At 43.1% G+C, this 17,529-nt stretch overlaps 2 protein-coding genes and 1 pseudogene across 3 annotated transcripts; 1 reads left to right on the forward strand and 2 right to left on the reverse strand.

Moving 5' to 3' along the window:
- Positions 1-4,502, reverse strand: LOC140222901 (uncharacterized; annotated as a pseudogene).
- A 3,486-nt stretch (positions 4,503-7,988) lies between these two features.
- Positions 7,989-11,439, reverse strand: LOC117857646 (uncharacterized). The gene is made up of 2 exons (XM_034740427.2): positions 10,937-11,439; positions 7,989-8,357 (listed from the first exon to the last, which is right to left on the reverse strand). Exon 1 carries the CDS (start codon positions 11,353-11,355, stop codon positions 10,942-10,944), a length of 414 nt encoding a protein of 137 aa, XP_034596318.1. The 5' UTR covers positions 11,356-11,439; the 3' UTR covers positions 7,989-8,357; positions 10,937-10,941.
- A 463-nt stretch (positions 11,440-11,902) lies between these two features.
- LOC117857643 (glycerophosphodiester phosphodiesterase GDPD6) lies at positions 11,903-17,439 on the forward strand. 2 transcript variants are annotated; one of them, XM_034740422.2, is made up of 8 exons: positions 11,903-12,142; positions 13,557-13,735; positions 13,982-14,165; positions 14,491-14,565; positions 15,182-15,291; positions 15,641-15,859; positions 16,024-16,179; positions 16,935-17,439. In XM_034740422.2, exons 1-8 carry the CDS (start codon positions 12,127-12,129, stop codon positions 17,187-17,189), a joined length of 1,194 nt encoding a protein of 397 aa, XP_034596313.1. In that variant the 5' UTR covers positions 11,903-12,126; the 3' UTR covers positions 17,190-17,439. The 2 variants fall into 2 exon arrangements, with proteins under 2 accessions (XP_034596313.1, XP_034596314.1); XM_034740423.2 differs by having other exon boundaries at positions 11,908-12,142; positions 16,953-17,439.
- Positions 17,440-17,529: the final 90 nt, after the last annotated feature.

Consider the following 17,529-nt stretch of genomic DNA (forward strand, 5'->3'; position numbering starts at 1 on the left):
CAAGATTTTCTCAGGTACACGAGGCATGTCAATAGCATCAGGGAGTGGAGCTATTACCTCAGAAGTTGGTATATTCTCCAACTTCGATGGAGATACATTAAAAACTGGATGGGCAATAGATTGAGCTGGAAGGTCCAATTTGTATGCTATACAACCCACTTTAGCAACAATCTTATATGGGCCAAAATACTTGAATGCCAGCTTCATATTAGAGCGAGGTGCTAAGGAAGATTAGACATATGGTTGGAGCTTCAGAAAAACCATATCGCCCATGGCAAAATGACGCTCAGATCGATTCTTGTCTGCCTACCTTTTCATACGCTATTTAGCTCGAAGTAGATGCTGGTGGACCTGTCGATTCTGCAACCAATTTGACAACTTAGGAACTTGAACAACCTCGACTGCAGATATCCCAAAGTGCTTTAGTGGTATCCATACAGAGCTTCAAAGGGAATCTTCCAATAGCAAAATGTGTACTTGTGTTATACCAGTATTCTGCAGAAGATAACCAATCAGCCCAATTTGATGGACAGTCATTCACAAAGCAGCGCAAAAAAAGTTTCCATTGTCTGATTCAATCGTTTTGTCTGGCCATCCGTTTGTGGATGGTAACTAGAGCTCATTCTAAGTTCAACATCCGCCAAATAGAATAACTCTTTCCAAAATGTGCTTGTGAATACTCTATCACGATAAGATATAATTGCTAATGGAAGACCATGTAAGCGGTAAACTTGATTCATAAATACCTTTGCCACTCCTACTGCGGTGAAAGGGTGATGCAGAGGCAAGAAATGAGCATATTTGGTAAAAGAATCAATTACCACCAGCACACAGTTGGCGTGGCCAGATATGGTTTGTCAAGCTCTAGAAGGAACATGCAGTGGTTGAAGTAAGCTAGGAAGCTTGTTTCTATCAGGTTTTGACTACTGACAAATCATACAGGCTTTGACAAATTGGATAACATCTTTCTTCATACCTGTCGAAGCAAACATTTTCTTAAGCCTTATATATGTCACAGGAATTCCAGAGTGACCACCAATGGCACTAGAATGACAAGCATGTAACAGTCTCAAGTGTAGTTGGGCATTCTTGCCGACCCAAATGCGGTTCTTATATCTGAGCAAACCATTTGTAAGGCTCAAATTGGGCACTGCTGCAAGGTCAATAGAAAGTTTAGCAATGAGTGACAAGGCATGTTCATCCTATTGATAACCAAATTGTACTTCCAACAACCATTGAGGTGATGTTGTTGACACCGTTGCACAGTGAACATCATGGGTAGACTTTCTAGAGAGTGCATTAGCCACGCCATTGTCAGTACCTTTCTTGTAAACAACTTTGTATTGAAGTCCCAACAATTTGGTGAACACTTTCTGTTACCATTGAGTGTTCACTCTCTATTCATTTAACTAAGCTAAACTCTTCTGGTCAGTATAAATTATGAATTCAGCATGTTGTAGGTATTGCCTCCATTGTTGTACTGCCAACAAAATAGCCATGTATTCATTCTAATAATTTGATAACCCTTGAGATGTGGGTCCCAGTGCCCTACTAAAAAATGCTAAAGGATGTCCTTCCTGAAGCAAAACAGCCTCTATCCCATATCCACTTGCATCAGTTTCAATACAGAAAACCTTTGAAAAGTTGGGGAGAGTCAGGACAGGTGAGAGCAATAAATGATTCTCCATAAAATTGTGTCCAGACAAATAAGACATGCTTCTTAAGAAGTTCTATTAGAGGTTTACTTATAATACCGAAGTTACGGACAAACTTTTAAGTTCCTTAGCAGATGATGGGCTAGGCCAACTAGCAATAGCAGCAATTTTACTACGGCCTGTACCAACACCATGTTCACTGATCATTTGACCCAAATAAGAGATTTTCCTTTGAGTAAAAGCACACTTGGATAATTTCACATTCCACTTGTCTTTGGCCAACAACTCAAACACCAATCTGAAGTGAACCACATGTTCCTCCAGAGTTTGCTATAAATAAGGATGTCATCGAAAAACACCAGCACAAACTTCCTGAGGAATGGAGCCAGAGTTGTGTTCATGGCATCTTGAAATGTACCAGGAGCTCCAGTTAATCAAAAAGGAACCACTCCAAACTCAAATTGGCTACAATGTGTCTGAAAGGCTATTTTGAATTCCTCTCCTGGTTTCAACCGAATCTGGTGGAATCTTGACCTCAGATCTAGGTTAGTAAACCAACTTGCATTAGATAGTTCATCCAAAAACTCATCTATGATAGGAACTGGGTACTTGCCCTTGATAGTAATAGCATTCAAGTGCCTATAGTCGACACAAAATCTGCAACTGTTGTCCTTCTTTTTGACCAAAAGGACCAAAGATGAGAATGGACTAGAACTCTTCTGGATCAGACCTGTTGCTAGCATTTCCTTGACTTGCTTTTCAACTTCATCCTTGAGATGGCGTGCAAACCGATATGGTCTGACACTAAAGGGGGCAGCTCCAGGAACTAAAGGGATAGTATGATCACAATGCCTGGGAGGAGGAAGATCACTTGGAACTTCAAATAACTCAGCAAAATCTTCAACCAATTGTTGGATCTCAAGAGGAATAGATGCTTCCACAGATTTGCCTACAGAGACCTCAACTGAACACACCTGGACGACTGAGCCTTCAGGTAAATCAGGTAGCAGCCCAAATAACGTAACTGAGGAATCCTTGTATGGAATCACCATCCATTTGTGCTTCCAATGAACCTTCATGGGACTAAATTGTTCCAACCAATCAAGACCCAAAATCATGTCATAGGAAGAAAGCAGCAAGACTTTGAGATCAGCTTGGAGTTCATGCCCCTGAATAAACCATACTGCTGAAGGTAAATGAGATGTACAATGGAGCATATTGTCATTTGCCACTTCCACTCTAAGAGGGTTGGTTACTGGCTGCAATCCTGACAGCTTATCAGCTAGCTGTTGACTGACAAAAGTGTGAGAACTGCCCGAATCCACTAATATGTTCATCTAATGATGTTGTATAGAACCCATCATGCACATAGTCTTGGGTGTAGGAGTACCAGACACAACAACTATTGATAATGTAAGGAATAGTTGTTCAGAAGGTTGAGTTTGGAGGTCCTCACCAGAGATTTCATCATACAACATATGGAAGGTTTCTAGCACTTCCTGCACTGCGTGGAGTTGAATCTTCTCAGCACAAGTATGGTTTTTGGACCATGGCTCGGCACATCGCTGACAGAGACCTTGGGCATGGCGGTATGCCCATAGAGCCACCCAACAATCTTCAGCTAACCGTGCTCGTGCCGCGTCAGTACCACGACGATCCACTGATTGGACCAGTGCCGCGTCAGTACCACGACGATCCACTCATTGGACCACAGGAGGCTTGTCCAACTTCGGAGGAGATGGCAATTGCATTGAACTATGCACATCATTTTTGTGAGGCAGAGTGTAGTTGGCTTTTTTGAATGGCCATTTCTTCGCAGGGGCGAACACCTCTTCCTACAATTGAGCGAGCACAAAAGCAGTATCTAAAGTGGAAGGACGCTAAATAAGAACAATAGCTCCTAATTTTTCTTTAAGCCCATCAATGAATCTCATGGTGTAATGTAGAGGATCTGGCTTGCTTTCATAAGCAGCCAACAGATCAACTAACCCAACAAAATGGTCAATATAATCTGCCACACTACTGGTCTGCTTGATGTGAAACAACTGTCTAACTAAGAGCTTGTGTTGATTTCTACCAAAGCGGTCTATCACCATAGCTGAAAAATATCCCAAGAACAAGTTTTAAGCTCATCCTCTACTGACTGTAACCAGCATGCAGAAGCAGTATCAAAGTGCATCGAGACTACCATTATCCAATGGAAGGGTTCAACATTACACAACTCAAAGTAATCCTCACAACGACTCAACCAAAGCTTGGGATTCTTGCCTTCAAATTTAGGGAAATTTCATTTAGGCAAACGTCCTGTCCTAGATCCCCTGGATTCCCCATTACTAGCAGATTTCCAACGATTATTCGGACTAGGCAAAGGAGGAACGGGCAATTTAGGTGTGTGTGTGGATGGGGGGGGGCATAACGCACCCTTGACGGGGGTTGAACTATGGTCGTAACAGACCCGTAGCCATCCTCCCGGTGGAACTTGTCGTCGCGGTGCCCATTGGGCCTGTTGGCTTCGCTCGTAGCAGATGGGCGCTCAGCAGCCGAGGGAGTAGTCTCCAGAAGAGGAGGCGGACGATTCAGCACAACGCGCTCCCAGTGCTTGGAGAGCTTGCGCACTTCGAGCCGAATATCATCAACCATGCCCTGCATCTCCGGTCGCCAGTCTTCGAGGGATGCGGCAACGCGCTCCAGCGCGTCGACCTACGCGTCTTGCAACACCTTGAGGTTGGCGAAGTTGCTCTCCCACTTGTCATCAGACTCGGAGAAGCGCGAATCCCACTTGTCAATCGATTCAGTGTAGCGCGTCTCCCACTTCGCCTCCAGATCGTCGAAACGCTTGGTGAGCATGTCGTGGGTTCATGGCACCGTGGCGGCGTTGGAATCTGGTGAAGTGGTTGTGGGGAGGAAGCGGATCCAGATCGGTAGGTTCCCACAAATCGCTCGAGCGTGGATCGGAATCACGGGCTACCCCAATTCGCACGATGCATACAAACTCAGGAACACCCAACCAGATCCGTTTGCCCATAACAATCAATGGAATTACGAACCAAAATGAACTGAATTCACCTAAGGATTGACTAATCTGATACCAATTATTAACGGGATAGCGAGGACAGAAGAGGAAATCGGAAGGAAGACGAAGAAGGAAGCAGGATAGGATGAGATCAGAGGAAACTTGGAGTTTAAGGAATAGTTTTACAGATTTGTTTCTTGTTATCATCTCCCTCTCCTCTACTGGCCATATATCTAGTATACGGGTTGTGCCCCTTTCTCGCGTGCAGGCGAGTGAACCCATTCTGGACCGGCAAGATGAATGTTGGTCTTCTTGGGCTTGGAGCTTGTTCGTGGCCCAACTGCCAGTTCTTGAGATGAGCCGCTGCTAACATCCCCTTCTTGAGACCCTGCTTGTCCACAAGTAGATGCACGAGGGAACTGCTAGCGAATCGCAATGAAGTCTTCCCAAGTAGTCAAAGAATCAGGCCAACCAAACCACTTAATAAAAACTTGAACCATTGGGTGAATATTGACAGTTACCGACCTCCTTGCAAGATTTTCTTGTTCGTGGCCTAACTGCCACTTCTTGAGCCGCTGCTAACCGTGAACGAACAGTTCGCAACACGGCAAGGAGCTGGGGCGTTGATGCGTCGGTGGCTCGGTGCGGCTGCAATCTCGATCGACCGCGCGCGTTTGGTACCTGTCCTAAATCACAATCTTCTTTCTTTCGTCATGTTTTGATTCGATCGCGGCCTTGTGTGTCAAAGCTTACTAAGCAAGTTCTGCTTCGTGATTGCTACTGGTAATCAAGAAAAATTCAGGGTCAAAAGGATCGAGAGAGCGCACCAAATTAACTGATAGGGGACAATGCTCGATGATAGGGGGTTGTGGCCTGCCGCTTTGCTTGCAGTAAAGAGGTCTGGTACGTATACACGGTCGTAATCCGTCTTATCACTGCACATTTGTCTTAAGGAAACAAAACACCCTCTCAATTGGCAGCAGCTAGCGGTTCGTCCTTGGCCCTGTTTCCCCAACCAGCAGCAACCAGCGCAGCGAGATTCCTTCGTCATGTGCAAATTTTGTACGTACTACTACTACTAAAAGACTGCAGATCGAGCACTGTTGCAGATGAGCCAACGGCTGTCAGCAACGTGCCCACATCGTGCGCGGGAACTGGGCGCGTGGCTGGTGCAGGCGGAGGGGAGGGACAACAGGGATAAGATAGGGCCGCGTTATTAGAGCGGGAGGGGACGAAGAGGGACGTGCCCCGTCGGATGGGAGCGGGGGAGTGCCGGAGTGGTCGTGACGCTGACGCCGGCCGGCCGATATGCATGCGGTGATTGGGGTGGAGCTACTGGCGGCGCTGCAGGACGACGGAGGGGTTTGGTCATCGGTCAATCCGAAATAGTAAAAGATATGAATGAAACTGCTTTCATCAAACAAAAAAATAAAGCTATACCACTCTGGATACTAATAAGGATTTTTATATTAGATCATCATGCAAGTGCTTATTATGCGGTGGCATTCGTTGTTGCGTACAATGTCCGATCATGGTTGACCAGCGGTTGCGGGCACTTAGGGCTGCACCCGGGGCACATCGCCTTGCAGTCATCCCGCGTGTAGTAACAGATGGTGTGTGGTTGATTCATCTGGCAACAGTAGCATATTTTGGATTTACACCAATCCTTAGTGCAAAATTTCAGGTAGACCTTGTCATCTCTTGATGATGTGGAGTCAAGAGCCGTACCTTCCGAACTTGCATTGTGTTGGTTGAGCAGATCCTTTGTGTTGCCTCATCGTGTAGGAGAGGACGACCTGTTGCATAAATTTTATTTCATCAGGAGGCAATGCAATTATTAAGAAAATGTAATGAGAAGATTAAAAAATGACAATATAGCAAGGTACGTTGTGTAGGCAATGCAACGCGTGCAATGAACAAGATCATGGACATCGCATACACCAGGCTCCAGCCGTTGCCGCCCCCCATATTGAATCTCTCTCTCTCTACCTTATCGATTAAACGCAGGAGAGGTAAATGTTGCTCAAAGAAAATAGGGTGGATGTGAGCTATATATGGCCGTGTTGCACTCGATCAGACCCATATTTACATAGAGAGAGGTAAAAAGTAAATGTTGCTCACATAATAGCCGGTTGATTTGGAACTAGATCAGAAAGATTATAAAATATCGGTGCAATCTTTTGTTTTAAAAAATATATGCATATCGTAGGGCAAGTGCATCGCACCGCTATTCAGTCCCATGCGTTTGAGTAAGTCCTATTATGATCTGCTTCTGTTTTAGACATGGCTAGTGTAACTAGAACTCGTAGTATTGCGAGTAAAGTAAGGCAATGCGATGCTACTACCTTGATTTTGCAAATCTTACACCGAACGGAATAGAGAACATCAAATGATATGTACACATCAAATGCTATCTCTCTTTGTAGATTATTTTTTTTCTCTCCGGTGGGACAAAAGAAAATCTGTTCCAATTGGAAAGAGAAGAAAAGTTGCTCCATGAATGAAGAATGAAAAATGTTCTATAAGAAGAAGAAAATAATTCCAGAACAAATACGCTAGTTGGAAAGAAACATATATACTCCATGACGACGAAGAGAAAAAATGTTCCATAAAAATATATATATTTATATCTCGTCACCATAGGTCTCTCCACTTTCTGCCGCTGGCAGAATTTCAGAAAGATCATGCAGCACGTACGAGATGCATGCGAGGGCGCGCGCCAAAGAGGCAAGCGCGGGACGGTAGCTAACGCTGCGTTTGCCCGGTTGCGTCGGTGCAGCGGGCGGCGATCGATCGATCGGCACCGATCACGAACGATTGACTGGGACGGCAGCTGTCCCGGTCAATGCTTTTGATTCGATTGTGGTCGCGTGTCATGCTCACTAAGCAAGATCTTTTTTCCTTGTTGATAGGCATGGAGAAATTTGACACTAATATATGATTCAGTGCACGAAACTGACAGGCGACAGCACTCGATGATAAGCTTGCCTGTCGCTTGTGGCTTTTATGTGGAGGTTTGATACACGGTCGCAATCGGATCCGTCTTATTAATTGAGGATGCAAATCCCTCTTTTAACTGACAGCAGTGATCCATGGCCTTAATGCCCCAACCAGCAACCAGTGCAGCACAGAGATTCCTGCTCCTTGTGGAAATTTTGTCCTGTCCAAAAATACTGCAGAGCGACATGGAACCTTTAACGGTGAGCCAATTCTGTCACCAATTCGTCGATTAGAATCAGGTTGTTTAAGAGTACACAAGTCAGCACATGCACGTCCCACGATTGACTTCTGCAAGCCAAAATAGAGGTACACAAGGGAACTACAAAATGTACCGGTATGAGTTTGCAAGCCATATGCACATAGTTCTACATAGTACAGAAGTACAAGAGGGAAGTATTCCATCTTTTGTCAAATCATCATAATTTCGAAGTTAAAGCAGATGATGTTCGCATTTGAACGGAAACCTTACATTTTTTGCATTCAATCATAACATCCGTATCAGGTAGACAGAGTCTTGGAATACAACTTACAAGAAAGGTGCATTCAGTGAGCTCCACGAGTGCCATATTATTGCCGCCATCATCTTTTACAACCAGAAAATTTTCACTGGGAACAAGAGAGGGATACTTTAAACTCGAGATGAAAACAGTGCAGATGCTGATGGAGTCCCATCACAACAACATGGATGCCTGACAAATGAACCAGCATCAAATCAGTAATCTTTGTAATCTTTATTGTAATGTAACCATATAAAAAAAGACAATAATTACACATGACTTCCACTTCAAGTGTGGAGCAAGCTATAGCTGAAGGTCCAAACCTCAGCTAGGAGCTTGAACCATCTAGTTTCATTGTGACCTGATATTTTAAAAAAATAAAGGATAAACAGCAACTGCAATACTCCCGAAGTTCCAATGCAAATGTGTGTAAATTTTAGACAAGAAAAAAAAAAAGATGCTGCTTTGCTGTAGTGCTACTACAAACATGCTAACATGACAAGCATTGACGAAAGATCACAAGGTATTCATTAGTGAGAAAATGCAGTTGACACGAAAAGAAAGTTGAACACAAGAGATCCTAAAAACTTTGGAATTAAGGCAATAAACTCAGCAAGCAAAAAATGAACAATGCCAAAAAAAAACTAGGCCGGTGGGGTAAGATCACCCCACGGTTTTGTTTTAAGAAGAAAGCTGAACCTTCTCCCAGCCCAGAAACCCCCCCCAAACCCTGACTTTGCCTGCGAGGTTTTTTTTTTTAACCTAGCCTGAAAATTCGCTCCCACCGGGAGTCGAAACCAGGACCTAGGGGTGCTACTAAAGCATTGCCACCACTAGGCTAAAAGCTTTCACAAAAAAAAAAATCGACAATGCCACAATGGTGATGTACAAATAATCAGTTAGGGGGTGTTTGGTTCTTTAGGAGGTCCTAAAATTCCTGTCACATCGAATATTTAGATAATAATTAGGAGTATTAAACATAGACTAATTACAAAACCAATTGCACAGATGGAGACTAATTTGCGAGACGAATCTATAAAGCCTAATTAGTCCATGATTTGACAATGTGATGCTACAGTAATCATTTGCTAATGATTGATTAATTAGGCTTAATAGATTCGTCTCGTGAATTAGGGGGTGTTTGTTTCTTTAGCACCTCCTAAAATTCTTGTCACATCGAATGTTTAGATACTAATTAGGAGTATTAAACTAGGCTAATTACAAAACCAATTGCACAGATGGAGACTAATTTGCGAGACGAATCTATTAAGCCTAATTAGTCTATGATTTGACAATGTGATGCTACAGTAAATATGTGCTAATGATGGATTAATTAGGCCTAATAAATTCGTCTCGTGAATTAGTCTCCATCTGTGTAATTAGTTTTATAATTAGCTCATATTTAGTCCTTCAAATTAGCTTTTGAATATTCGATGTGACATGAATTTATTTTAGTAAGGACTAAAGATCCAAACACCCCCTTAGCCTCCATCTGTATAATTAGTTTTATAATTAGCTCATGTTTAATCCTCATACTTAGCGTCCGAATATTCGATGTGACACGAACTAGACTTTAGTCCATGGAACCAAACACCCCCTTAGATCATTTTGAGATGTACAATTTCTTTGTAGAACTGAAACCAGGCTAAGCTTTATCAATATCACTAAACAGCATAAGTTCGCTAATCAGCTTGCCAGCAAAAGCCCCTCCCCCTCCCTCCCTCCCTCTCTTGCTGGGAATTGCCATTCACCTTTATCCCATTCACATTCACTTAATTCAAGCAAAGATAAATTTCGTAAGTCGAAACAAGCGTGTATCTTGAACCTGTTATCTAGCCTATTCATTGACTAGCAAATTAAACATGATAACATTATTCAGATGGACTACTTATCATAGAAGGTGACCTCAGGCTCCAAACATTTCCTCATTCGTTTATGAAAATCAGCATAATAATATACAAATTTTGAGATTCCTGTACCACCAGACCAACCCAAACAGTGGCAGAATCTGTTGCCATTGAAAGCCCCAACCCCTCTCCCACACAAAGAATAAAATGCGCGCACACACACACACACACACACACGAAACATAGAAAACACCTCTACACTCTACAGAATAGGGAGTGACCACGAGACATGAGTTTTACAAGTAAAGCAGAGTAAGCCAGTTCTTGAAAAATATTATCTGATGTTGAAAGGTTATGGTATATCAATCACTGAATGCATGTCAACAAGCTACAATCCCTTCCCACGACCATTATCAAATCTTAAATAAAACTATAAAGACATAACAACAGAGGTTAAAGGTTCTTCGGACAATGACATACTGAAGTGAAACAAATCAACTTTGAAAAAAGACTGCTCTACAATGAAAGTTTACACCTACAGAAATCACAACTCACAAGCATTAACCAACAGAATTAGGAATTTAGGACATGTATCAAATTACAAGCAAAAGCAGCTATAACATCCCCCATCAGGACAAGAATTCCTAGGTCATGTGATCATGTCAAGTTCTTTGGCTTGTTTGATCTAACATGAGACCTTGCCTGACATTGCATTCCTACCAAATTAAAGCTAGCTCCATATGCAAGTATCACACGGCATAGGCATCAAGAAGCAATTCAAGTTTAATCTGGGTAACTTTCAAACGATTTGCAATACCTCGCTTAGTAAATATTGAATATATATACCTGATTTTAATCGCAAATAATGACGAAGCCCTTGCTGCAAGCTCAGATCTAAGATCAGAACGAAACACAACTCCTCACCTGGCTCACTTCTGGTAGCCTCCGCCAATGGTGTTGTCGTCCTCCTCGACGGTGGTGTTGACGTATGGCACGGGGAAGTCCTTGGTGGGGTCGAACTGCTTGGCAGCCATGTAGCGCTCGAGGTCGGGCTTGCGGAGCAGCGTGCGACGCACGGGCGGGCGGTTCCGGCGGCGGTCGCGGGTGAAGTACTTGATGTCGTAGACGGTCTCCGGATCGGAGGTGGGCACGATGGCCTTGTCGCGGTCGTCCCGGATGGTGGCCGGGCACTTGTCGCGGTACTCGAGCGCGTTCGGGAGCGCGCTGCGGTACTCGGGCGAGGCGCAGGGCCCCGTGATCTCCCACGGCTTCTTGAGGAACCTGCGGAGGCCCTGGAACAGCGACTTGCCGGCGCCGGCGGCCGAGGAGGCGGCGGAGGCCATCGAGGTCGGCGCGGTGGTGGGATCGACGGAGGTGGGAGGGGAATCCGGGAATGGGGGAGATCGGCCGATGCGGCGAGAACACGCTGGAAATCGCGATGGGCTCGGGTGCTGTTGGGCGGAGAACGTGGGCCGCACTAACGGCAATAGCGTCGAGTCCGCGCGGAGCAGGCCCAGCCCATCAAGGCCAGTAGCATTCGATTCCGGCGCAGAAAGGGAAGCCCAGGAACCGGCGCCCCGCACGGCAGCGCTCGGAGTATTCCCAGAATATTCCGTCGACGGCGATGGAAACGTGTAACAGCACGCGTCTACTGACTGCTACAGACGGGTGGGCCCCGAAGAGGTCGCATGGCGTTGTAGCCACCTGTCAGTGAACGGTAGGGTGGTTGTGGGCCGTAGCCGTAGGGCGATCTCATTGGTTGGGGCGTGCATTGATTTTTTTCGATGAAATGAAAATGCGTGCGTTGATTTGGTTGGATAGCGCGTTCCGTTCCGTCATGGTCCTGGGAATGGCGATTGCTACTGCTAGTGATGGCGTGACGGAAAGAAAAAGCGGGAGAGAGTACAAGGGATAGGGGGGTGGGGCCCGCAGGCGCAGGCGCACAGCACGGAGCGTGGAGCCGCGCCGTCTCCTCTTCTGCTCCGCTGAAACTCCGGAGCTCGCTGCCTTGCTCGCTCGCATATAGCGGGGAGAGCCCGGGAGGGACTGGAGGGAAGTGGAGCAAGAAGAGTGTGGGCAAGAGGGGGGAGGGAGCACTCCTGCAGACCTGCACCATGCGCCCATCTCGCTGTAAGTGACTCTTCCTCGATTGATCAGCTCTTCCTTATTTCTGAATGCTCGCCGCAGCGCCCACCGATCTGATAAACCTGGTGTCTGCAAACAGATTGCAGTAGATGATTCGGCGTTCTCTTGTTTAGCTTTGCGGGATCGCCTTAGAATTTTAGGGCGGGGGGCTGCATTGGCCCCGAGCTACTGGGGAATGGCCAGTTTTGGGATGATCCAGCATGGATTTTGTTGGTTCGTGACACGGAAATAAGGCGGCGAGTGGTATTTTTTTTTCAGGGTGCGAAATTGAGTGGGATGTAGTAGAATGAGCTCGCTCTGAAATCTGAATTGCCTATCTGCTGCTACTTCTGTCTAGTGGCCCATGTTAGCTTTCTGTATTTGGTATGCCTTGCTGAGGTAGATATGTCTGGATGAATGGGAGCAGAGTGGATTTGGTGCCTTCCAGGCTGCTTAATAGGGAAATTGATGGGTTTATGGGGGCAAATTAGATAATGATACACTAATTTCACACTGCACTACTGAACAAGATAAACTCCAATGCATTAAGACTTGTTCTGATTTCATATGCTGCGTTATGTGGAAATACAATAGACAAGTGACATGTTCCATTCTAAATAGACACTCTAAATTAAATTTGAAAATTGATCTCGAGAATTGTGACTTGTGACCCCCAGTAGACAGTGGATGGAGGAGCATGGCAGATAAGAAAAGAAAGAAAACTTCAACAAACGGGGAGGATTTTTTTCCTTTCTTTTTGAACTGCGAGGAATCTTTCATTGGCTAAGGTTTCAAAGCATAAACATTCCTATTCTTTACATGCACATGCAAAAGAAGTAGAAAACAAAGGCAGCGTCAGCTAGATTTGTTCTTTCTTCTGTATCTGATATCAAGGCTAGTCATGTTCTCTCCATATAGCAATTGGCATTCTTGCATATTCTATCCATGCACCTAAATATCTTATCAGATCTCCATGATAGAATCTTCATGAGCAACTGATGGCATACCTTCGTTTGACAGCCCTGACGTCATGTCTATTCTAACCATGACTAATGTTTTCTGGATCACATATCCCCTTAGCTATGTTGTGTAGCTAATAGTTGACATATCACTATTCAATTTTGAAGCATTCTGTTCTAGCCCATGTTCTGATAGGAAAAATTCTAGTACAAGTGTTACTTATGGCCCTGTTTACACACTATAAGAATACATGTATACAGGTGTTTCTCACGAATTTTACAATCAAATACTACTCTTCGAATTATGCAAAAATACAAATACGATCTTATAGTTTTGTGATTGCATATTTCTAAATAGCATGCAAAATAGGCTAAATGAACATCTTAAATTTTCCCTTTAGTTGCATTTGCATAATGCACATAGCGTATGCCTAATTTATCTGCATCAACATCCCTGACAGGTTGTGTTCCCCTTTTTCTTCTGCTACTATCACATTTGGCATTTGCTAGACCTCTCTTTCCACTACCAAGTAAGACGAAGAACGAAGAGAAAAGGCCCATACAGACATTTCGACCATATAATATTGCTCATCGTGGCTCAAACGGGGAAATTCCTGAAGAAACAGCTGTTGCATACCTGGTACTGCTCAGAAATTTGCAAGCGCGTATGATTTATAGCAGGATTTCATATTTCTATTTTGCTAATGGAATAAGCTATTTTTCATAAGCGGGTACACGGTACACCTAAATGCTAAAGGGCTTGCAGATATTGATCACTGCAAATGACTGTTGAATTCACATATGACAACATTATAGTTTTTGTAGTATATGGACGATATTGCATTCTAAATTGGAACTTACAATTAACAAAAAAATCATATTGCAGAGGGCTATTGAAGAAGGTGCAGATTTTATAGAGACTGACATCCTTGCTAGCAAAGATGGGACCTTGATCTGTTTTCATGATGTAACACTTGATGAGACAACTGATGTTGCCGAGCATAAGGAGTTTGCCAATCGAAGAAGAACCTATGAAGTGGAGTGGTCTAATGTTACTGGATGGTTTGTAGGTTTGCACCTTACAACCAACCTTGACTCCATCACTCATTTTGTTACATTGTAATTTGCATATCTGCTACATGAAAAGTAATTAAGCAATAATAAGGATATAACAATACACCCCTTCACTGTTTGTTGACTCTAATTCAGGAACTTTTTAGATGCTAATGGTTGGCATTAGTGCATATTGGTCGATCTATACTCTGAACACTATTTACAGAAAATATATTGACAGTTTCAACTCCATGTTGGTATGATGGGTAGAATGAGAATGATAGACTTGTAGGCTCATGTGTTCTTTATTATTTAAACTAATATTGAATTGTTGGTTTTCAGTGGACTTCACCCTGGAGGAACTTAAAACACTTAAAGTGAAGCAGAGATACTCATTCAGAGATCAACAGTACAATGGTATGGATATCCTTCCATTCTTTTGTCATATTTGTTTCATGTGATACTTCCTCTTCTACGACCATGTTGTTGTGCTCCAAAGATCCTTGAAGCGGTTCTTGTCACATGCATGTGCATTTTCTGAATGCCCTGCTACTGGTGGTTTATACTCCTTATCACAAATGCCATAAATATGGCAATTAGCTGGAAATAATTAGTATGATCACTTGCCTGCCAAAATATTCTGGTATTTTTTCCTGAGGGAATATTCTGGCATGTTTCTATGCATTGTAAACAACATGCCCTGTCGTAGTTATTTATAAGTGCAATAATATTCTAGGAAATCAGAGGAACTTGTTGTTTTAATTAGAGAGCTCAGAAATGTATAGGATGTGATTCGTTGGTTCCTTTTTTTCAATAACATTTCTTTCCATTATGTAATACAATCTAGGATTCTGATTTAGCATAGTTTTTACTGTTCCATTTCCTTTAAGAAGTCCTTGTATGTTTAGAACTAGTACAGCTATATTATTTTGTGTTAGATTTTACTTGAACCAAGAACACATTTGCATGAACTGACATGAAAGAGTGTGATTGGGGATTAACAATAGCAATCCATTATTTTCCTGCCATGCAGGTATGTTTTCAATCATCACGTTTGAAGAATTCATTTCAATTGCCCTAGATGCGGATAGAACTGTTGGCATATACCCAGAGATTAAAGATCCAGTTTTTATCAACAAGCATGTAAGTTGTTCTCAGAAGAAGTATGCACTATTATGATTTGCAATGTTATCTAATTATGTCATTGCCACAAAAAATTCTTCTTATATGTTACATACGAACTCTATGTAGAATGATCATAACAGCCGCTGGCTGCTTAGCTTATGAACAGGACTGAAGATGTTGCTTTATATAATGATTCTGTCTCATATAAAAGAGTTTCTTTTTGTTACAAACGTGATCAATCGTTGTTAGCCCTGACTATGATAAGCTGGATAGTGCAAACCTTCGTTGTTCTATTTTTCATGTCAATGTAAAGGGCTAACTTCTCAATTTCTGACGTAACATAATGAGTTCGTATTACTTTCAACAGGTCAAGTGGGCTGATGGAAAGAAGTTTGAGGACAAATTTGTGGATACCTTGCTTAAATATGGATACAAAGGTCAATACATGTCAGAGAATTGGCTAAAGCAGCCATTGTTTATACAATCCTTTGCTCCCACCTCCATTATATATGTATCAAAATTGATTGACTCTCCCAAGGTATTTTTGATTGATGATATAACTGTGAGAACACAAGACACGAACCAGGTACTAACCTTTTTGTAACAGTGTCTCTCACCCATTTGTTCCAATGCTATGAAAGAAAAACAGTCTGGATAACAAAAATCAATCCCTGAGGTTTTAGAGTTCATTTTGTGCAACTTCAGTGGAACATGTCTTTGAATATTACTTAAGTCATTTCCCATTTGCAGTCATACTGGGAAATAACTTCAGATGACTACCTTGCATATATTGGGAAATACGTTGTCGGCCTTGGTCCATGGAAAGATACCATTGTTCCAGCTGCAGGAAACTACTTGATGCCACCAAGTGATCTTGTTGCACGGGCACATGCTCATAATCTCCAGGTACAGAATTCGTTTGTATTCATTTCATTATCTAAACTTCAGACTTTACATGGATTGTTGTAAAGTAATACATACTAGTTGGACCAACTTCCATATGTCTGCCATCTTCTTTGTTTGTCCATCTAAATGCATCTGGTCGCTGATAACCAGAAGGATCTTGGTCGTTTTTTTCCATGTTCAGGGGCACGTATGTAATCTAGTTCCTGTGGGGGTGTGTGGTGTGTGTTTTGTACTCAGGTTGGACCTGTTCATTTCTCCTTAATGAAATGACACGCAGTTCCTGCGTCGTTCGAGAAAAAAAAGATAACCAAAAGGATCCTACAAAACATCACGGCCACCTTGTCATATTGATCTCATGCTCTTTGACAAAATTCCAGCCAGTCACTGAATGCATTGAGTTCGAACACAACACATCAGCCAGCTGCCAACACCTACATCAACAACGCAGCTCTCTTTGTTTTCTGAAAGTTACCCACATCTGTGTCCTGATCCTCACCTTGTCCTATGTGTTGAATTGGGAAGGGTGCATACCTTCAAAAAAAGGATAAGGATTCCCTAGTAACAAGTGGTCTAGTTTAGTCAAATTCTTTGGCCCTCATTAAATGCGTGTTTAGCTCTGCATTATGGTGCAAACTTTCTGCTGCAAAAAGAACATGTGGACCAAATTATCACACTGCTACATACTTTTTTTACGCTTGTTTTGTTTCACAGAATATGTTTCTCAAGTAATATATATGCTGAAACATGTTAAATAGCATTCTGTTGTTGTGCAGGTGCATCCATACACTTACAGGAATGAGAACCAGTTCCTGCACTTCAACTTCCATCAGGATCCCTACGCTGAATATGATTTCTGGATAAAGAATGTGGGGGTTGATGGACTGTTTACAGATTTCACTGGAACCCTTCACCAGTACCAAGAATTGACATCCCCGCACCGGAAGGATGAAACTGCAAACAGCCTCCTAGTAAAAATTAGTCAAATGATCTCAGCATATGAAGGTCTCTGAACATTCTACCATTGCTGAAAATTGTTTGTACTTGCAAGACTACACGAGTGTATCATGGTGTTACTTGACCTTGGAAGGTTTAAAGAAACGAGTTGTTTTTGCTAGGTAGCACGAGTCATACCTCTACATTAAAACCCTGAATCGCTGGGGCAAATATCTATGGTAGAAATAATTATTTTCCGGAAGGATTTGTAATGGTTAGTTGTTGATAAATTTCTATGCTGGAATCCCACGATGGGCAAGTTGCCAAGTTGGCCGGTTTGCCCTGTCTGCTGTCTCCACACTGTGCAACCGTACTCCCCCCTCCCCTCCCCCCCCCCCCCCCCCCCCCCCCTCCCCC

The sequence above is a fragment of the Setaria viridis genome, chromosome 5 (assembly GCF_005286985.2).
Source record: "Setaria viridis chromosome 5, Setaria_viridis_v4.0, whole genome shotgun sequence".
In the NCBI taxonomy this organism is placed as follows: Eukaryota; Viridiplantae; Streptophyta; class Magnoliopsida; order Poales; family Poaceae; genus Setaria; species Setaria viridis.

Coding starts and splice junctions, on each gene's coding strand:
- LOC117857646 (XM_034740427.2), bottom strand. CDS start 11,355: ATGGCCTCCGCCGCCTCCTCGGCCGCCGGCGCCGGCAAGTCGCTGTTC.
- LOC117857643 (XM_034740422.2), top strand. Junction 14,566..15,181: donor CAGAGATCAACAGTACAATG/GTATGGATATCC, acceptor CCTGCCATGCAG/GTATGTTTTCAATCATCACG. Junction 16,180..16,934: donor CACATGCTCATAATCTCCAG/GTACAGAATTCG, acceptor CATGTTAAATAG/CATTCTGTTGTTGTGCAGGT.